Source organism: Bos indicus, chromosome 21, assembly GCF_029378745.1.
Source record: "Bos indicus isolate NIAB-ARS_2022 breed Sahiwal x Tharparkar chromosome 21, NIAB-ARS_B.indTharparkar_mat_pri_1.0, whole genome shotgun sequence".
In the NCBI taxonomy this organism is placed as follows: Eukaryota; Metazoa; Chordata; class Mammalia; order Artiodactyla; family Bovidae; genus Bos; species Bos indicus.
This window is the reverse complement of record NC_091780.1, coordinates 6,698,966-6,721,204: the sequence shown is the minus strand read 5'-3', so window position 1 is coordinate 6,721,204 and position 22,239 is coordinate 6,698,966. Positions and strand designations below refer to the sequence as shown.

Here is a 22,239-nt window from a genome sequence, read left to right as displayed (position 1 = left end):
ACCTAGAAGTTAGGATGAAGACTATCTTATTAAAGATAAGCTTTCTTCTTTTTAGCAAACTGAAGAGCATACCCAATGTTCTCATGTGCACTGCTTAACTCTTTAGGTAACACTTTCATAAGGAAACGCACTCAAGACCAGAAAACGATGCTACAGTGCACCAAATTCAGCCTGAAGCTTGGGTATAGCTCCAAAAGGCTAGCCATGATCGCAAACATCAACTCTGCACCCGGGAGACACGGGGGAATGAAGGGGGGGGACAAAGGTCCACTGCTCAGGGCTCCCCAAGAGGCTGCGGTTACGTGCACGCCAGCAGCAGTGCCCGTCCGCCTCCCACCAGGCATCCCTGGTCGCTGGCCTGGGGCACACTGCTGCCACCTGACAGCCAGGGACAGAGGGCAAGACAAAACACCTGGACCCTCCTCAGCACTCAGCAGCCACTAAGAAGCCTAAGGACCAGATTCGTCTCCTGTAACTGTGCTGACGGACACTTACAGGGCGTTGTCGTAGCAGGACAAGCTTGGTAACCTGAATGTTGACTTTAATTCCAAGGCTCTGGTGCTGAAACATATTGTATACCTGTCAAGAGAGAAAAAAAGAAATGTAGAGAGATACAAAAAAAAAAAAAAAATAGCAGTATCCTAAAACAAACAAAGATATTAGGTAAAAACTAAGGATATCTGAACAAACTATGGACGTCAGTCAATAACAATCAACAACACTACCCCATTAGTTATAATAAACATATCATATTAATGTAAGATGTCAAAAACGGGAAATTGTGAATGGGAATTCAATGTACTGTCAATTTTTTAATAAATCTAAAACATAAAATATAAATGAATGAAATATAAATATATTCATTTATAAATTAATGAAATATAAATTATATTCATTAAATGTTAATTACTTAAAAATATTTTTTAAAAACTGTGTTCTTCCAGTACAAAAAAATCTAAATATATGATTTGCAATCATATATATATATATATATATATGAAATTCAAATTTCAATGTTCATAGATATTTACTGGAACAAAAAATACATACACGTAAGATTTATAACCCAGATTTTATTTAAAAGGCCTTCTGAGACAAAAAAAATTCCCATAAATATAAATTCCTCAAAAGAAACTTGCATAACAGGAAACTCTGGAATCACATACATGTGAGGGCATACAAGCTTACATGCAAAGACCAATTGGAAATAGGCTGGTTGAAAAAAAAATACATAGGATGGGTGAATTTGAAAAAAAAAAAAGAAATGGTTTCAGCTGATTCTGGGGTTTCCTGCAGGAGGGTGAAGAGGATCTTCATGACGGTAGGGGCAAAGTCCGTGCCTGTGGCCCTCTGCCACGTGCCAATCTGCATCATCCCTAACCCTCCTCACAACCCATCACAGGTGGTGTCTGCACCAACCTCGACTGAATGAAATCAAGCCACTCGCTCCGGACTCACAGTCAGTCAACTATGACCACAATCCAAATCTAGCCTTGTCCAGCCATAAAGGCCACATTCCCATTTTACCTTAAGTCCTCATTCTAACCAAAGTTCGTCATGAGATACAATAACAGAAAAGCATAAACAAAAACAAAACTTGTCGCTCAGTCGTGTCCGACTCTTTGCGACCCCATGAACTGTAGCCTATCAGGTTCCTCCGTCCATGGGATTTTCCAGGCAAGAGTGCTGGAGTGGATTGCCATTTCCTTCTCCAGGGGATCTTCCCAACCCCGGAATCGAACCCGGGTCTCCCGCATTGCAGGCAGACACTTTACTATCTGAGCCACCAGGGAAGCCCATAACAGAAAAGCATATGCCCCCTTAATTCTGTACCTCTTGTTGGTAGAACTTAGTTACAGGGGTCTCAACATCAAGAAATCACAGAATTCAAGGGGAAGAAGGATAGGAAAAGTCAAGTAAGACAGAAGAATGAAAGTTGATGTAGACAGAAAAAAAAAAAAAAAAAAAACATTGGATTTGAGGACCCCCAGATCATGACATCCTCCTGAGTTCCTTCTCAGGAGAGAGTGGGATGCAGGGAGGCAGAGTGGAGTAGGTGATAAAGGTAGCAGTATAAGATAAGAAGGAAAAGCTAAGAACCTTTTAAATATTCCCTTTTCCTTTTAAATTAGGAAAATACTTTGGTTTCATTATGTCCTTTTCCCAATGTTATTAATATATAATTGCCTTAGGTTCAGGTATACAACATGATGTTGATGCTGGGAAAGATTGAAGGCAGGAGGAGAAGGGAACATGAGGATAAGATGGTTGGATGGCGTCACCGACTCAATGGACATGAATTTGTGCAAACTCTGGGAGACGGTGAAGGACAGGGAAGCCTGACGTGCTGCAGTCCATGGGGTCACAAAGAGTCAGATGTGACTGAGCAACTGAATAACAATATAACATTATGATTATATATCCTATATACCACAGTATATATAATATAGTAAATATATACATATCTCAAAATGATTACCACAGTAAGTTTAGTTAACATGCCTCAACCCACACAGTTACAACTGTTTTTCTTATGAAAGAACTTTTAAGACCTACTCTCTTAGCAACTCTCTGGACTTCCCTGGTGGCTCAGATGGTAATGAATCTGTCTGCAATGTGGGAGACCCAGGTTTGATCCCTGGTACAGAAAGATCCCCTGCAGAAGGGAATGGCAACCAACGTAAGTATTCTTGCCTGGAGAATTCCATGGACAGAGGAGCCTGGCAGGCTACAGTCCGTAGGGTCACAAAGAGTCAGACACAACTGAGAGACTTTCACTCTTTCGCAGCTTTCAAATATATGATACTATAGTCCTGTTAACTATAGTCACCATGTTGTACATTACATCCCCAGGACTTATTTATCTTATAACTAAAAGCTTGCACCTTTGACTACCTCCACCCATATCCCTACTCTCAGCCTCTGGGAACCACCAATCTGTTCTCTGTATCTATAAGTTCAGTTTTTTTTTTTTAGATTTCACTTATAAATGAGATCATACTGTATCTGTTTCTAACTTACTTCACTTGATTTTGGATATGTTACTTTTTTTCTGATAGACGTAATCTAGAGGGAGAATTTTTCAGCAGGGGCATTAAAACTTTCTCTCCAGTACATCAGCAGCAACATAAAGCAATGGCTACAGCCGACAGCACAGCCACAGTTAATCCAGGCCCTGTGAAGCTGGGCACACCACTGGGCATGGAAGCAGCAGAAACCAGGCATGCAGTGTTTGAGCATCTGTGCGACAAAGGAATTAGCTGTGTCAGTGCTTGGACTTTTCTCTTTGAAAGCTATTATTAAAGCAAAACAATCTTTGTGTAATTTAATATTCTTTCCCACAAGGAAAAAGACAACATATTCAGTTCTTCTGTTCTCACTCCCTCCTTCCAAAACTTTTTCTTTCCTTAAGAACAAAATTGCAGTCATTTTTTAAATTCTGGATCATCTGTAGGCCAATTCTGAAGTCATGCCTTAGCTACCTATCCCCAAACCTGGGTGAAGAAAGGAAAAGCACATAACTTTTTCCTTGTTTTGATATTCTGAGAACCACCCAATGGCTATAAATCAAATTTTTCCAGAAATATTCAGCCTTAGGATTGGGCCCAAACTAGAAAACCTCAATTCAAAACATGAAAACTGGGAAGAATAAAAACTTTAAATTATGAGGGAGAAAATTCAAGTCACAGAGGGTTTCAAAGCGCAATCGAAACATTGCCTTTAACAGTAACACCAGCCAAAGACATTAAAGAATACTGCAGGTTTAAAGGAACAACACAGGAAACCAGTTCTCAGGGTGTTCTGACACACCCCCTGAAAGCAGCATGAAGAATGGAGCCTGAACGGAATGATGCAGGTTTCAGCAAGGACAGAACCATGGGGACAAACTCCCTCCTCAGAATTGCTGGGTTCTTCCTCTCCACCTGAGGACACTTCGGCACATTCTGTATAAGGCTCAGGTGCCATCCTTGGAACAAATACACAAAAAAATACATGAGCTGGAGCAGGAGAAAAGCTTCATGCTCCAGGAGCTGGGATGGAGGGCAAGATGGGGACCTGCTTAATGAGCACTGAGTTTCAGTCTTGCCAGATAACAAAGTTCTCAGGTTTGGTTTTTCAACAATGTGAATACATGTAACCATCCGGAATTGCACACTTAATGACTAAAATGGTCAATTCTGCTATGTGCATTTACCAAATTAAAACTTTTTCATTAGCTAACTTAATAAGCCTCATGCTCTCAAGATGTTCTCTAGGAAGCCTGCAGGAAGCTACTGGCTTTGATGTGTAACCGGGAGGCTCATGTTCAGGAGAGCAGGTATGGAAACCTGATCGCGGCTGAAGCGTCTTGTCCCGGGGGCAGAGCACGCTCCCGCAAAGCCGGGCAGACACGCGTTCTCCCGCCGGGGCCGGGGCCAAGCCAGGCTGGCCAGCTGAAAACCCGACAGCACCCCAGAACACAAAGCACCAGGCCTCAGAGACGTGTAGCAAAGGCTGCCTGTCTTCCTCGCCTGTGTGGAAATGCACGCTCGGGAGAGCCGTGGAGGTGGCGGCCTCATGGTCTTTAGGGAGACACCTGGCTGGAAAGGAAGCAGCGCAGCGATGTCTGGAGTCTGTCCCGCTCTGGCTGGCTGCGTCCTGGCACGCTCAGAGCCCCGGCTGTGTCCACCGCATCGGCACCCGGGCGCCTAGCCGGAGCCCTGCAGCCAGCAGTGCAGCGACCTGGGGACACCGTCAGGGAGGGGCAGACAGGGACAGGTGACGGAGCACGTGGAAGGAACTGGTCCAAAGGCTGGGTAGGGGTGCTGTTCGCAACTCCAGGCCTGTGGGGTGGGCGGGGAGGGTGCTCACAAGAGCACCACCTACCAGCATGACTCAGGGCCTCCCTAGGGACACAGCGGAACCAGAGGTGACACGCTTACATCGCCGGCTGCACCCACCCAGGCCCCACCCTGGAGGGAACTATATTCTCTAGCAGTCCCTCTGACCAGGGTCCCTGAAGCAGCAGCAACACCCCCTGGGCACAATTTGGAAATGCATTCTGGAGCCCACCCCAGACCCAATGAATCAGACAGCCAGGGGAGAGACAAGCCGTCTACATCCACCAAGCCCCCCAGGATCCCTAGGCTGTGGGAACCAGTGAGCCTTTGAACACACCGCTGGTCTCTGCTCACCAGAGAGAGGCTTGTTGTATGTTTCACATGGTAATTGAGTCAAATTGATGTCATTTTTCCTCCAAACAGAACTCGCCTGGAATGTCTCAGGTTTTCGTTCCACTCTGTGGTTGTTAAGGAAGCTAAAAACAACCAAAGCTCTGTCAAGTGGCCCCATTTTCCAGCTTGGCTGCCCAGACCCAGGGCTTCGAGTGTCAGCACCACCTGTTTCCGTCTGCAATTTGTTCTTTAAAATATTCCTGCTCCAGTGTCACCACCACCCCCAAGCAAAGGAAAATCAAGTCATGCATATAAAAAAGACACTACCGCACATTTGGAAAATCAGCCAGATTTTCAAATCACTCAGAGCACAGGCTGCAGCTTGCTGACAGCTCAGAGATCCAGGTCTGGGCGAAGTGTCTCTCACACATAACCACACAGGTAAGCATACTTGCAATGTGAAGAGGACTGCTGGAACACACAACCCAGCGGGACCCTATCTCCCTCTCAGCCAGGAGGGAGGGATCTTTTAAGACACAACTGACCTGTGCAGCAGCCTTCCAGCTCACTCACAGCGAAGCTGAGCGCCGGGGCACCACGCCTCGCCCTCCCGTCACCCACGGAAGCACCTCTCCCTCTGCCTCCCAGATGCCAGGATGACCCTACTGGCCAGCTCCTTATGTCAAGACAATGCCTTCCCTTCCAAATAGAGGGTCAATCATCACAGAGGTGTCCTTAACTGCCCTGGTCACTTGTTACCACCTGGATCTTTGTGTAGCATTTTTTAAAATTTGCACACAAATCTTATGGAACTGTCTGCTGGGTGCTCTTGGTTGGCACCACCACATGAGGTCTATGAGGATGGGAAGTGTCGTGGTCCCTGCTTGATCCCTAGAAAAGTCCCCAGTGCACATTAGATACCCAGTAAAAATATAACTGAATGGAATTACTGAGTGTATTTCATTTTATTTTTTATAGTGATAAAATACATACAGGGTTTCCCAGGGGGTGCAGGTGGTAAAGAATCCACCTGCCAATGCAGGAGATGCAAGTGGGTTCAATCCCTGGGTCAGGAAGATTCCCTGGAGGAGGAAAGGACAACCTGCTCTAGTATTTTTACCTGGAAAATGCCGTAAACAGAGGAGCCTGGCAGGCTACAGTCCACGGGGTCACAAAAAAAGTCAGACACGACTGAGCAACTGGGCACACACATAATACATATAACATAACATTCACCGTCTTAACCACTGTTAAGTACACAGTTCAGTGGCATTAAATGCAATGTTGTCATTGTGCTCCCGTCACTACATCCATCTTCGCAGCCTTTCTGTCTTCCCAGACTGAACCTCTGCATCCATTCAACAACGACTCACTCCCCTCTCCCCTTAGTCCCGGCAACCCACCACTACTTTCTGTGTCTATAAATAAGACTACAGCAGGCACCTCTTATGAGTGGAGTCATATAGAATCTGTCTCTTTATGATTGGCTTATTTCCTTACCATAATGTGCTCAAGGTTCACCTACATCATAGCATGTGGCAGAGTTTCTTCCCTTCTTAAATTTGAATCATATTCAATTATATATGTGTGCTTATATATATATATATATATATATATATATATATATACATACACACACATTTTTGCCTATCCTTCAATGGATATTTAGGTTGTTTCCTCCGTTTGTGAATTATTTGTGAATAATGCTGCCATGAACAAATAAATATCTCTTGGAGACTCTGCTTTCATTTTGTGTATATACCCTGAAGTGGAACCACAGAATCATGTACCTTATGCTGCTGCTGCTAAGTCGCTTCAGTCGTGTCCCACTCTGTGCGACCCCATAGACGGCAGCCCACCAGGCTCCCCCATCCCTGGGATTCTCCAGGCAAGAACACTGGAGTGGGTTGCCATTTCCTTCTCCAATGCGTCAAAGCGAAAAGTGAAAGTGAAGTCGTTCAGTCGTGTCCGACTCTTAGCGACCCCATGGACTGCAGCCCACCAGGCTCCTCCGTCCATGGGATTTTCCAGGCAGGAGTACTGGAGTGGGGTGCCATTGTGTATCTTGTGAGTGAACCTCTTTCATGCTCTGGCCTGTGTAGAGTCTGGATACTCTGCTGAGATGTTTTAAATTTTTCTCTTTTGGCTAAGGATGCTGTTTTCATTGGGGAAACCTCCCTCACTGGGTGAGCTCTGGACAAAGGAAGGAACCCTCTTTCTACTGCAGAAACCAAAACAGGTGAAAACTCACTGTGCCTGCCACAGAAGCCTTGGTGGGGTGCCGGCAGTGGAGAGAGGGTCCCAGGACACACAGGGGCTCCAGGACCATGGCCACACTCCTGCAGAGCTCAGCCCTGCTCTCTCCTGCTGCCTGGCCTCCCTCCCTGCAGCCTCCTGCCCTTTACCTTCCCCCAATTCTGACGCTGGTGACCCAGCCTCCCTTTTGATTCTGGGCTCCTCGGTACACACCTCCTAAACACAATTCCACTTCTGCTTCAGTTAGCCCAGGTGCAGTTTCTTCTCAGTTCAGTTCAGTCACTCAGTCGTGTCCGACTCTTTGCGACCCCAAGAACCGCAGCACACCAGGCCTCCCTGTCCATCACCAGCTCCTGGAGTTCACCCAAACCCATGTCCATTGAGTTGGTGATGCCATCCAACCATCTCATCCTCTGTCATCCCCTTCTCTTTCCACCTTCAATCCTTCCCAGCATCAGGGTCTTTTCCAACAAGTCAGTTCTTTGCATCAGGTGACCAAAATATTGGAGTTTCAGCTTCAACATCAGTCCTTCCAATGATCAGGGCTGATCTCCTTTAGTATGGACTGGTTGGATCTCCTTGCAGTCCAAGGAACTCTCAAGAGTCTTCTCCAACACCACAGTTCAAAAGTGTCAATTTTTTGGTGCTCAGCTTTCTTTATAGTCCAACTCTCACATCCATACATGACTACTGGAAAAACCATAGCCTTGACTAGACAGACCTTTGTTGGCAAAGTAACATCTCTGCTTTTTAATAAGCTTAGTCTAGGTTGGTCGTAGCTTTCCTTCCAAGGAGGAAGCAGTTTCTTCTGCTTACAGTCAAAACCCTTGACTGAGCCAAGCTCACTCTTCTCTGGGTTACAGAGCTCCTTTCTTCCCTGTTTTAAAACAGGACCACTCTGCCTGATGCCAGGGTTCTTTTATTACCTCTTCCATGCTTCACAAGTCCTCAAAAACACCAAAGTGGTTCTGTTCTCATCCTTTCCTCTGGTTCTCTACAGACTGACTCAACAGGACTCAGAAGTGAATTCATTTGCGGCAGCCAAGCACGCTCTCACAACAGTTCTTGCCCACTGAACTTGTTTTATCAGCTCCATCTTGATACCTCCTCGGTGAAGGACAAGGTGTGAGCTGGGAAGAGAGATGGGGCAGAGAGGGACCACCCATAGAACAGGGTGGGAGGTGTAAATATGTAATTGTATTTATGTAAAAACACTTCCTGCCAGAGTTTAGGACACCACATCTGTGTGATATGCTTAGAATACAAAAGGCTTTTCAGAAGTAAATTAATCGAGGAATTAGAAAGGGAAAGCCAGTGTTGACACAACTCCAGTGCTAAATCCTTTGCACAGGATGTTAGAAAATGGTATTAATCACTCATTTATGAGTTCACAGTGCCACAAAAATTTCTTGATTCTCTACACATGTCCAAGGCGCTGGGGAAACAACAATGAAGGCACGTACAGCCCTATCTTTGAGCTTATAGATGGCGCAGACAGACAGTCAGCAGGGTGGGTTCTTAAAAAATCCTGTTACATATGCAGTACACGAAATTTACATTTTTAAGTGTATGGTTTAGCAGCATTCAGTACACTCACACTGTTGTGGAACAGTCACTATTTTCCATCTATAGAACACTTTCATCTTCTCTAGTTGAAACTCTGCAGCTATTAAACACGAACTCCCCACTCCCTGCCCCACTGTAGCCCCTGGTAAGCACCATTCTGCTTTCTGTCTCTGTGAATTTGACTACTCCAGGGACCTCCCTTGAGTGTAATCATACAGTGTTTGGACAGTATCCTTTTGTGACTGGATTATTTCATTTAACAAAATGTTCTGAAGGTTCATCCATGTTGTAGCATGATCAGAATTTCATTCCTTTTTTAGGCTGAATGATAATTGAGTGTATATACCATATTTTGTGAATCCCTAACGAGATGGGACTACCAGACCATCTTACCTACCTCCTAAGAAATCTGAATGCGGGTCAAGAAGCAACAGTTAGAGCCTTACTTGGAACAAATAACTGGTTCAAAATTGGGAAAGGAATATGACAAGGCTGTATACTGTCCCCCTATTTAACTTCTAGGCAGAGTACATCATGCAAAATGCTGGGCTGGATGAATCACAAGTGCTAGAATCAAGAGTGCTGGGAGAAATATCAACAATTTCAGATATGCAGATGATATCACTCTAATGGAAGAAAGTGAAGAGGAACTAAAGAGCCTCTTGATGAGGGTGAAAGAGAAGAGTGAAAAAGGTGGCTTAAAACTCAACATTCAAAAAACGAAGATCATGGCATTTAGTCCCATCACTTCATGGCAAATAGATGGGGAAACAGTGGAAACAGTGGCAGATTTTATATTGGGGAGGGGCTCCAAAATCATTGGGGATGGTGACTGCAGCCATGATATTAAAAGATGCATGCTCCTTGGAAAGAAAGCAATGACAAACCTAGATAGCATATTAAAAAGCAAAGGCGTCACTTTGCCGACAAAATTCCGAATAGTCAAAGCTATGGTTTTTCCAGGAGTCGTGTATGGATGTGAGGCTGGACATAAAGAAGACTGAACACTGGAGAATTAATACTTTTGAACTATACTCGAGAAGTATACTGGAGAAGATATACTGGAGATATACTGAAGAAGATATATTGAAGATACTGGAGAAGACTTTTTAGAGTCCCTTGGGCAGCAAGAAGATCAAACCAGTCTATTCTAAAGGAAATTAACCCTAATATTCATTGGAAGGACTGATGCTGAAAGTCTAATTCTCTGACCACTTGATGCAAAGAGCTGACTCATTCGGCTAAGTCTGGGGAAAAGACCCTGAGGCTGGGAAAGACTGAAGACAAAAAGAGAAGAGGGTAGCAGAGGATGAGATAGTTAGATAGCATCACTGACTCAATGGACATGAATTTAAAAAAACTCTGGGAGATAGTGACGTACAGCAAAGCCTGGTGTGCTGCAGTCCCTGGGGTTGCAAAGAGTTAGACGTAACTTAGCAGCTGAACAACAACCACCACAGCAACCACATTTTGTCCACCTATTCATCCTTCAGTGGACACTGAGTTACTTCCTCCTTTTGACTATTCTGAATAATGCTGCTATGAGTGTGGGCGTACAAGTTCATGACCTTGCTTTCATTTCTTTTTGGTTTATACTCAGAAGTGGATCATATTATAAATTCTATTTTCTTAAGAACTATCACACTGTTTTCCAAAGGAGTTACCGCATTTTACGGTCCCAAGAAAAGTACACAAGGCTGCCATTTCTCCACATCCTTGTCAACACCTATTATTTTACACTGTTTTAGTAATAGCATTTCAGTGGGAGTGATGTAATATCTCACTGGGGTTTAGATTTGCATTTCCCTAACGATCAGTGACACTGAATATCTTTTCATATGATACACAAATTATAAGATTTGTATATCGTCTTGGAGAAATGTCTATCTAAGTCCATTTTAAAATGAGGTTGTTTGGTTTTCATTGTTGTTGAAATCTCTGTATATTCTGGGTATCATCAGGTATGTAACTTGTACATATTTTCTCCCATTTTGTGCTCTGCCTTTTTACTTTGTTGACTGTGTCCTTTGGTGTACAAAAGTTTTAAAATTTGGTGAAGACCAATTTACCTGCTTTCTTTTGTTGACTGTGCCTTTGGTATAATATGCAAGAAATTATTATCAAATGAATGTCATGAAGTTTTCCCTTTTAGGATTTTTATAGTTTTTAAGCTCTTACATTCATGTCTTTAACCCAATTTGAATTAATTTTTGTATATCATGTTAGGTAAGGGTCCAACTTCATTCTTTTGCATGAACATATCCAGCCTTGCTATTACCATCTGTTCAAAAGGCTGTTGTGTTCCTACTGAATGGTCTTTGTAGTCTTGTTGAAAAGCATTTGACTACATACGTCAGAGTATATTTCTGGGCTCTGTATTCTATTCCATCCATCGGTATGTTTGTCTTTATGCCAGTATCACAGTTTTTTGAGTACTACTGTTGCTCATTCACTAAGTCGTGTCCCACTCTTTGCAACCCCAGGGACCGTACCACGCCAGGCTTCCCTGTCCTTCACTATCCCACGGAGCTTGCTCAAACTCGTGTCCATTGAGTCAGTGATGTCATCCAAGCATCTCATTTCCTGTTGCCCCCTTTCCTCTTGCCCTCAATCTTTCCCAGCATTGGGGTCTTTTACAATGAGCCAGCTCTTCGAATCAGGTGACCAAATTATTGTCAATTATTGACCAAGTATTATCATCATCAGTCTTTCCAATAAATACTCAGGATTGATTTCCTTTACATTTGTAGTACTTTGAAATCAGGAAATATAAGGCTTTCAAGTTTGTTTTTCTTGCCAAGATTGTTTTGGCTGTTCAGGGTCTCTTGAGATATTAATTTCTCAATTTCTACAAGGAAAAATGTTGTTAGGATTTTGCTAGTGACTGCATTGAGTCTGTACATTTCTTTGGGCAATATTGACATCTTACTGATAAAACTTCCAATCCACCAACATCAATGTCTTTCCATTTATTTATGTTTTATTTCTTACGTCAATGTTTTCTAGGTTTTAGTGTACAAGTTTTTCACCTCTGATTAATGTGTAAGTATTTTATTCTTTTTCACATTTTTGCAAATGGAATTGTTTTCTTAATTTCTTTTTCAGATTGTTCAATTTTGGGTACAAAAATATCACTGCTTTGTGTGTATTGGTTTTGCATCCTGCTAATGTGCTGGATTATTTTATTAGTGCTAATTTTTGTGCCTTAGTACTTCATGATTTTCTATAGGGCTCATGCTATCTGTAAACAGATAATTTTACTTCTTCCTTTCCTAATTGGATGCCTTTTATTTCTTTTACTTGATTAACTGCTCTGGCTATGACTTCCAGTATTACGTAGGACAGAAGTAGTGAAAGAAATCATCCTTGCCTTGTTCTTCATCTTAGAGAAGAAGCTTTCAATCTATCACCCTTGAGTATGACATTCACTAAGGGTTTTTCATATATGGGTTTTATGATGTTGAGGTACCTTCCTTTTATTCCTATTTGCTGAATTTTTTTTATCATGAGAGATAGATGAATTTTAGCAAATAGTTGTTTTTTCATCAACTGAGATGATTGTTTTTTTCCTTCCTTCTGTTAATGTGGTATATTACATTCCTCAATTTTGTATGTTGAACCATCCTTGAATTCCAGAAATAAATCCCACTTTGTCATGGTGCATGATATGATTTTGGTTTGCTAGTATCTTGTTGAGAATGTTTGCAATAATATTCAAAAGGGAAATTTTTTCCTTATTCATAAGGAACTATAGTACTCTTAGACTGTCTTTATCTGGCTTTCATTAGAGGGCAATGCTATCCTCATAGAAAAGAGAAAGCATTTTCGCCTTTTCAGTTTATTAGAAGAGTTTGAGGAGGATTAATTTGTTCTCCTTTAAATCGGATAAGGCAATGGCACCCCACTCCAGTACTCTTGCCTGGAAAATCCCATGGACGGAGGAGATTGGAGGGCTGCAGTCCATGGGGTCGCTGAGAGTCGGACACGACTGATCGACTTCACTTTCTCCTTTAAATGTATGGTATAATTTACCAGTTAAGCTGTCAGGTTCATGGCTTTCCTTTGTCCGGAGATTATTGATTACTGATTTGATCTCCTTTTTAGCTACAGATTGACTCAGATTTTCTATGTCTTTGTGATTAAGTCTTGGTGAGCTTTGTGTTTCTAGGTATTTGCCTAGTTCATCTAGGTTTAGCTAATTAGATAGTGTACAGTGGCTCACTGTATTCTCTTATAACTCATTTTGGTTCTACAGAATTGACAGTCATGTCCCTGCATTCATTTCTGATTTTAGTAATTCAAGATTTTTCACTAATCAGTTTGCTGTTGTTGAGTCGTTAAGTCACGTCCAACTCTTTGTGGCCGCATGGACTGCAGCCCACCAGGCTCCTCTGTCTTTCACTACCTTGTGGAGTTTGCTCAAATTCATTTCCACTGAGTCAGTGATGCTATATAACCATCTCATTCCCAGTATCAGTGTCTTTTTGAATGAGTTGGTTCTTTGCATAAGGTGGCCAAAATATTGGAATTTCAGCTTCAGCATGAAGCTGATTTATTTCCTTTAGGTTTGACCTCCTTGCAGTCCAAGGGACTTTCAAAAGTCTTCTACAGCACCACAGTTCAACTCTTTGGCACTCAGACTTCTTTATGGTCTAGCTCTCATATCTCTATATGACTACTGGAAAAACCAGTAGTGTGTAGACTTTTGTCCGCTTTGACTACAGTGAAGAACAGGGAAGCCTGGTGTGCTGCTGTCCATGGGGCTGGCAAAGGGCTGGACACAATTTGATGACTGAACAACAATAATCTTTGTTGGCAAAGTGAACTCTCTGCTTTTTAATATGCTGCTTAGGTTTGTCATCACTTTCCTTCCAAGGAGCAAGCGTCTTTTGATTTCATGGCTGCAGTCACCATGTGCAGTGATTTTGGAGCCCAAGAAAATAAAATCTGTCACTGCTTCCACTTCCCCCCTTCTATTTGCCATGAAGTGATGGGACCAGATGCCATGATCATAGTTACTGAATTCACTTTTTCACTCTCATATTTCAACCTCATCAAGAAGCTCTTGAATTCCTCTTCACTTTCTGCCATTAGAGGGGTATCATCTGCGTATCTGAGGTTGTTGATATTTCTCTTGGCAATCTTGATTCCAGCTTATGATTCATCCAGCCCTGCATCTTGCATGAGGTACTCTGCTGCTGCTGCTAAGTCACTTCAGTTGTGTCTGACTCTGTGCGACCCCAGAGACGGCAGCCCACCAGGCTCCCCCATCCCTGGGATTCTCCAGGCAAGAACACTGGAGTGGGTTGCCATTTCCTTCTCCAATGCATGAAAGTGAACAGTGAAAGTGAAGTTGCTCAGTCGTATCCGACTCTAGCGACCCCATGGACTGCAGCCTACCAGGCTCCTCCATCCATGGGATTTTCCAGGCAAGTGTACTGGAGTGGGGTGCCATTGCCTTCTCCAGATGTACTCTGCATAGAAATTAAGTAAACAGTATGTCAATATATAGTCTTGCCATACTCCTTTATCAGTTTAGAACCAGTCAGTTGTTCTATGTCTGGTTCTAACTGTTACTTCTTGACTTGAATAGAGGTTTCTCAGGAGACAAGTAAGATGGTCTGGTATTCCCATCTCTTTAAGCATTTTCCACAGTTTGTTGTGATCCACACAGTCAAAGGCTTTAGTGTAGTCAATGAAGCAGAAGTAGATGTTTTTCTGGAATTACCTTGCTTTCTCTATGATCAAATGAATGTTGGCAATTGGTTTCTGGTTCCTCTAACTCTTTTAAATGCAGCTTCTACATCTGGAAGTTCCCAACTGATGTATTACTGAAGCCTAGCTCTAAGGGTTTTGTGCATGACCTTGCTAGTGTGTGAAATGAGTGCAGCTGTACAATAGTCTGAACATTCTCTGGGACTGGCATGAAAACTGACCTTTTCCAGTCCTGTGGCCACTGCTGAGTTTTCCAAATGTGCTGACATATTGAGTACAAAGCACCAACTCTTTGGCACTCAGACTTCTTAGTGTTGAGTGCAACACTTTAACAACATTCTCTTTTGGGATTTTAAATCCTAAGGTACTGAGTGCAGCACTTTAACAGCATACTCTTTCAGGATTTTAAATAACTCAGCTGGAATACCATCACCTCCACTAGCTTTGTTCATAGTAACGCTTCCTAAGGGAAGTTTTTTTTTTCTTTTTTTTCTTTTTTCATTTGACTTCACACTCTAGGATGTCTGGCTCTAGGGGAGTGACCATTGTGGTTATCCAGTTCATTAAGACCTCTTTTGTAAAGTTCTTCTGTGTATTCTTGCCATCTCTCCTCAAACTCTTCTGATTCTGTTAGGACTGTTTCTGTCCTTTATCATACCCATCCTTATATGAAATGTTCCCTTGATATCTCCAATTTTCTTGAAGAGATATCTAGTCTTTCCCACTCTGTTTTTTCCCTTTATTTCCTTGCATTTCTCATTTAAGAAGGACTTCTTATCTCTCCTTGCTATTCTCTGGAACTCTGCTAAAGATTTAATCAATCTAGCTAAAGTTTTATCAATTTTCTCAGTTTTTCTGAAGAATCAGTTCTTGGCTTTACTGATTTTATCTATTGTTTTTCTATTATTTATTTATTTCAGCTCTAATCTTCCCTTCCTTTTGCTAGACTTGAGTTTAGTTTGCTCTTCTAGCTCTCTTAAGGTGTAAAGTTAGGTTATTAACTTGAGATCCTTTTTTTTTTTTTAATAAAAGTAAGCATTTTACAGCTATACATTTCCTTCTGAGTACTGCTTCCCCTGTCTTCCATAAGTTTTGGTATATTGCATTTTCATTTTAACTCAGCCTCGTGCATTTTCTCATTTCCCCTGTGATTTCTCCCTTGACCCACTGGTTGTACAAGAGTGTGTTGTTTAATTTCCACATATTTGTGAATTCTCCAATTTTCCTTCTGTTACTGATTTCTAACTTAATCCCACTGTGGTTAGAGAAGATACTTTGTATGATAATTTTTAAATCTGTGGAGACAATCTGTGAATATATACAGTATATCCTGGAGTATCTCCCATGTGCATTTGAAAAAAAGGAATATCCTGCTATTGTTGGGTGGTGTTCTGTACATCTTATTAGATCTAGTTGCCTTACTGTGTTGTTCAAGTCCTCTATTTCCTCACTTATCTTCTGTCTAGTTTTCCCATTCACTACTAATAGTGTGTGTGTGTGTGTGTGTGTGTGTGTGTGTGTGTGTGTGTGTGTGTGTAAGGGGGGAGCTGAAGTGTCTATTATTACAGAAAACTGCAGACTTGTCACTACAATTCTATAAAGTTTTTGTTTCATATATTATAATGATCTGTTATTAGGTGCATAAAACCTTATAACTGTTCCATTGTCTTGCTGTATTGAGTCTATTATTATATACAAGATATTTTTGTCTCTTGTAACTTTTTCCGACTAAAGTCTATATTGTGTCATATTAATGTAACCACTCCTGATCTCTACAGTTACTATCTGCAAGGACTATCTTTTTATTCTTTTGCTTTTGATTTATTTGTGTCTTAATGTAAAGTCAGCCTCTTATACACATTGGAGCATTTCTTAGATCCATTCTACTAATCTGTCTTTAAAAAAAACCAATTTTTTATTTTGTACTGGAGTATAGCTGATTAACAAGCAACGTTGCAATAGTTTTAGGTGAACAGGAAGGGACTCAGCCATACATATACATGTATCCATTCTTCCCCAAACTCAATCTGTCTTTTGACTGGAGAGTTTAACCTACAATTTAAGATAATTACTGACAAAGAGGGACTTACTTCTGCATTTTGCTATTTGTTTTCTATGTTTTATAGCTTTTTTGGGCCCTCATTTCCTGCATTAGTGATTTTTTTGCATGTTTCATTTTTTTATGGTGAAATTTTAAAATTCCCTTCTCATTTCCTCTTGGGTATATTTTATAGCTATTTTCTTTGTGATTACTATGAGCATTATATTTAACATCCTACAGTCATAGCATTCTGATTTTATACCAGCCTGAATTCAATAGTATACAGAAACTCTGCAGCAAGATGGTTTTTAAAAAGCAAAAAAAAAAAAGAAAGAAATGGAATTATAAATCAAGACAAGAACCACCAAGGAAAAAGCAGACTGCTATGATAAAGAAAACAGGTGGCCTTTTCAGAGGAGTCAGCAAGGAGGGCCTCTCCGGAGACATAAAAGACAGAGGAGCCAACTCTGTATGAAGTGGGGCAAAGACTATTCCTGACAAAGAGATACTACAAGTCAGAGAGGAGCCCACTGGGGTCCCTGAGAAATGGTGGCACACATGGCAGGAGTCCATGCTGGCATGGAGAAGGGCGTGAAGCTGGGAGAAGCGGGCGGGCCCCGGCCACACGGCCTGGGAGGGCAGAGGCAGGGGAGATTTCCATGTCCACCACGAGGGGAGCCACAGAGCCTCAGAGCTCCTAGCCACAACATCCTAATTCTGTCAGAAGATGCTTCTGGCCGTTCTGTAGCAAGGACCCAAGAGGGAAGACAATGGAAGTGAGGAGCCCGGGAAGATACTCCTGCAGTTGTCAAGACAAAAAACAACGGCGGTCAGTCCAGAGCGGAAATGGAAAGAAAGGGCAGATCTGAGATACGCGGTCTCCCTTATGACCAGGTGGTACAGGGAACCCTCAGCCCAGGTTTGAGACCTCACCCTGCGAGGCACTTACTGGCTCTGCACCCCGAACTCCCCACAAGCCTCTGTTTTTGTCTCATAAAATGAGAATGAGGAAATCCACCAAGGATGAGGAGGAAGTGACATGAAATCATGAAGTGTCCATCTGGACTAGTCAAGGCACCACATACATCCTTCCTTCCTCTGAAATATGGGCCATCAGCTACTGATTGACGTGAACCTAATTCACAACTCTGTGATGCTACGAAAACTGAGCACTCGACACCAAACCCCCACACTCTGCCAACTGTGGGTGGGCTGTCCCACACCCCGGCCCCACAAGCCCCCTGGCCTGACCTGGGGACAGGGACTTGTCCGGGTTTAGTCCCTGTGGTCAGAGTGGCACGTAGGAGTTGGGTCAGTCCCCTGCCCACAGAGACCCAAGTGGGAGGGCGGGAAGGTGGGGTGGGCACTGGACATCAGCACCAAATGGTGCTGGAGAGAAAGCGATGGAACAAAGGTGGCCACCTCTCCGGCAGATTTCCTTCCAAATCCAGAGGAGCGAAGGAGACAGAGCTGTTTCAACCCTACACGCCCACACGGTCCACCAGGAGAGAGAGGGTGGCTGGCCTCCCCTTCCTGCCGGCTGCACCCAGGGGCCTAGTCTAACGACAGGGCTCCTCAGTACAGCCACCACCCTTCCCTGGAATCCCGGCTTAGAGATGATCTTACTGACTAACAGAGATCCCTTTTCTGAAACAGCTATGGGCAGGACAGACAGAATTCTTTGTATTTTTAACACTAGGGTTTGAGAAATTGAAGGACGCTGGAGGCCGTGGAGGGTGGCCTTGTTTAAAGCAAGGTACACTGTCTGAATGCAACTGGTTCTTAAATATTCTGAACAGCGACTCAGAGCAACAGACAGAGGTTGCCAGTGGGGAGAGTCGGTGTGAGCTCTGCTTCCATTTGTTTTCTGGCCTCGTCAGACCAGCCAAGAAACTCCAAGGAGCAGACGACCCAAGGGCTAAGTGTCAGTGTACAAATGTCATGTGCCCTTCACCAAAGTGGCACTGCCCTTATTAGGCAGCCCTCTGTTAAGCCCTCGTTAAGAAACATTTAAATCTCAAATGAATGTGGTTGGCCCAGATGTGCCCTCAGGCAGCAGGATCTGGAGCCGCCAACATCTTAGTATCAGCAGCTGAAGAGGTGTGAAAAGTGTCAAGTTGAAGGCAAGCATTGCCACCCCTCAGCCCCTGTCGTTCAGTCCTTACAGCTCGTGGGGAGACCAACACTCCCACACACAACCCCTCTCCGACCTGTGATAAATAAAACAGCGGCTCTTGTCCACATGATAAAACTATGAAAGCAAGTATCAAACTAGGAGCTTTGCCTTATTACTACTTTAGCTGTTGTAATGAATGTTTATTCCCTGGACTTGTGCCCTGAACAAAAAATAAATAAATGAGATGAAATTACCTACAGGTGAGAGAGCTTGGTGCTGAGCCAGCCCCTGCAGGCCGCCTCTGGGCTCTGCTCTGGGCACTGGAGCACTGCAGCCCGTCATTAACCAGCCGCCAGGGAGGCCAGGGCTCGTGCAAACGCAGAGCTCAGGGATATTTCTCAGAAATCAGGGCCAAACACCATTAAAAGCTGAAACAGGAGCAATTCTCCTTCTGGGTACATACCCAAAAGAAGTGAAAGCAGGGACTCAGACTGTACACCTACGTTCGCAGCAGCATTATTCAAAAGAGCCTAAAGGAGGAAGCAACCGAACATTTATCAGTGGATGAACAGACAAAATGCAGTGTATCCATATGATGGAACATTATGTAGCCAAACAGGAAGGAGATTCTGACACCTCCAAGGACATGGACCAAACTGGAGGACATCGTGCTGAGTGAAAATCAACCAGTCACAAAAGAACAAATACTGTCCTACTCCACGTATATATGAGGTCCTTGCTGCTGCTGCTAAGTCGCTTCAGTTATGTCCGACTCTGTGCGACCCCACAGACGGCCGCCCATCAGGCTCTGCCGTCCCTGGGATTCTCCAGGCAAGAACACTGGAATGGGTTGCCATTTCCTTCTCCAATGCATGAAAGTGAAAAGTGAAAGTGAAGTTGCTGAGTTGTGTCTGACTCTTAGCGACCCCATGATCTGCAGCCTACCAGGCTCCTCCGTCCATGGGATTTTCCAGGCAAGAGTACTGGAGTGAGTGTCAAATTCAAAATGGAAGGGTGGCTGTCAGGGCTGGGGGAGGGGAGCATGGGCTGCCAGTGTCAAATGAGGACAGTTTCAGTTCTACAAGACGAAAGGAATTCCAGGGACGGATGGTGACAGTGGCGGTACAGCAATGTGAATGTACCTAATGTTATGGAACTGCAGGCTTAAAGGGTCAGACAGAAACTTTTCTGGCACGTATTTATTACCATAAGTTTTAAAAATCTGGAGAAGGAAAGGAAGGAAGTAAAAAAGGGAGAGGAAGGAAAGGGTTGGGGGAGAAAGGAAAGAAAAAAAGTTAATGGAATTCCTAGAGCTGATGACTTTAAAGGGGAGGGTGACCTGGAACCTCATGGTGTGCCCGTGTCCACGGATCAGCCCTGGATCAGTCCCCCAGTGGGTCCACATCACTGGGCTTTGCAGACAAGCCCGTCCTACAGGGAGGTCTGTGGGTCCAGAGGGTAACTCACCTTCAAGACTCCATGCACCACCAAAGCAGCCTCGGCCTTAGGGCATGGCCTGTCTGGGGTGGGGGTGGGGGTGGGGGGCAGACAGATGGAGTTTCCTGCAAATTGATACGCGTCCCCAAAGCAAGCACTGGCAAGTCAACCTGACATAGGTCGAGGTACTGGAGTTTTGACTACACAGTGGACAGGAACACCGTGGGGCTCGCCATCCCCATCAGCCCAGGGTGAGGCTTACGATCATCTGTTTCGCTGTGGAGTTACAGACAGGCCTGGCCTGACGGCCACAGCCCTGCCAGGGACTGCCTGTGTGACCCATGCCATGTCTCTAGCCTCTCTGTTCTCGGGCTGCCTCCAGCATCTCTCAGTCACTGTGGCACAGCCAGGGCCTGGCCCTTTCCACTTTCCATGAGCTGTATGTGCTTTTGTCACCAGGCAGAAGGCCCTGGGGCAGCTAAAGTCCCGGGGGTGGTTAAGCCCCTGCCTCGAAGCTGCTCACGCAGGGGGGCCAGCTCAAAGTGGTTCTGATGCTGCCAGCTCTGAGCTCAGAGCAGGGCTGCTGCTGCAGGTGTGTCTGGGCCTAAATCCCACTCTGGTACCCCCTCACCCGCTTCCCTCTCCAAAGTCCTCCTTGACCTCGGTTCCACCCAGTGAGGCTCTTTTCTCTTCTCTCCCTCAGCCAAGATCTTCTGCAATGCTGTTTCTACTTCTTCACTTCCTGATCTCATCCCAGTTTGCCCCTACCCAGCTTCCCTCCCCAGCAATGCCGAAAGTGAAAGTGAAAGTGAAGTCGCTCAGTCCTGTCTGACTCTGCAAACCCCATGGACCGGAGCCTACCAGGCTCCTCCGTCCATGGGTTTTTCCAGGCAAGAGTACTGGAGTGGGTTGCTATTTTCTTCTCCAGGGGAACTTCCCCACCCAGGGATGGAACCCGGGTCTCCACATTGCAAGCAGACGCTTTTACTGTCTGAGCCACTGGGGAGACTCGGAGCCTGCCTTGTCCGAACTCTTCTCCTGGGTGCCCTCATAGGGGCAGGATTCTGGGTGGCAAGGGCTGGAGGGGATGCCAGGGCTTCTGAGGACCTCAGGGACCCGTGGCACCTCCAGGGAACCAATCCCTAAAGCTACTCCTTTGGGGCCGGCAGCAGCATCAGGCATTGTTAACCACTCCCTTCCCACACCTCTCACCTCACTCCTTAACAACAACCCACACCAGGTCTGTCTGCCTTCCCGCCCGGCCCTGACCCCAGCACTCTGCTGTGCCTCTGTGGGCAGCTTCTCTCTCCCCGTTGTGCTCTGCTCGGCCTGGCCAAGGCCAGCCTCACCAACAGCTGCAGACACACCAGTCCACCTGTCCTCCCCAAGATGTAGCTCCTGCGGCACCCGCTATGTGACCTGCCACTGCTCCCCCAATAGGGCAAGCACCCTCGCTTGGCTGAAGGGTCAGCTCTTCCATGATGCCCCCACACTTCTGGGTGATCACTCCCCAGCCCTCCACCTGGCCCCCAGTGCTCCCTGAAGAAATGCCTACTCAGCACAGATGCTTCACCCATCTGTGACACCACTGCCTTCTGCAGAAAGGATTTGTAACTGGCACCTACCACTATGCCAGGAGATCTTCAAAACTGCTTGTTAGGAGAGTGGATAGATGGTGGAGTGGGGATGCACACAAACATTCTTCCATGTCTAAAGTTTGAGGTGGGCGGCCCCTCTCCACCTACCTACCATGTGAAGGTTTCCCTCCTCCGCCCATTCATCAAACCAGAGAAGACCCAGACTCCTTCCTTGCTTCCCTCAACTAGACAACCTCTCTTCCTTGCACACGGCCAGCTCTGTTTTATACTAAAGTCAGATATTGATTCTTTGTACTAGACGGTTGGTTCCTTAGAGCAGGACTGACTTACTCAGCGTTGACTCCTCTGAGAGGGGCC

At 44.6% G+C, this 22,239-nt stretch overlaps 1 protein-coding gene across 3 annotated transcripts in view; it reads right to left on the bottom strand.

The window, feature by feature from the left end:
- The window catches only part of ADAMTS17 (ADAM metallopeptidase with thrombospondin type 1 motif 17), a 404,698-nt gene that overhangs the window by 313,377 nt on the left and 69,082 nt on the right, over nucleotides 1-22,239 (bottom strand). For all 3 annotated transcript variants that reach the window (XM_019983858.2, XM_070775014.1, XM_070775015.1), the window contains exon 5: nucleotides 496-579. In XM_019983858.2, coding sequence (XP_019839417.2) covers nucleotides 496-579 — 84 coding nt within the window. The remainder of the gene's footprint in view (nucleotides 1-495; nucleotides 580-22,239) is intronic.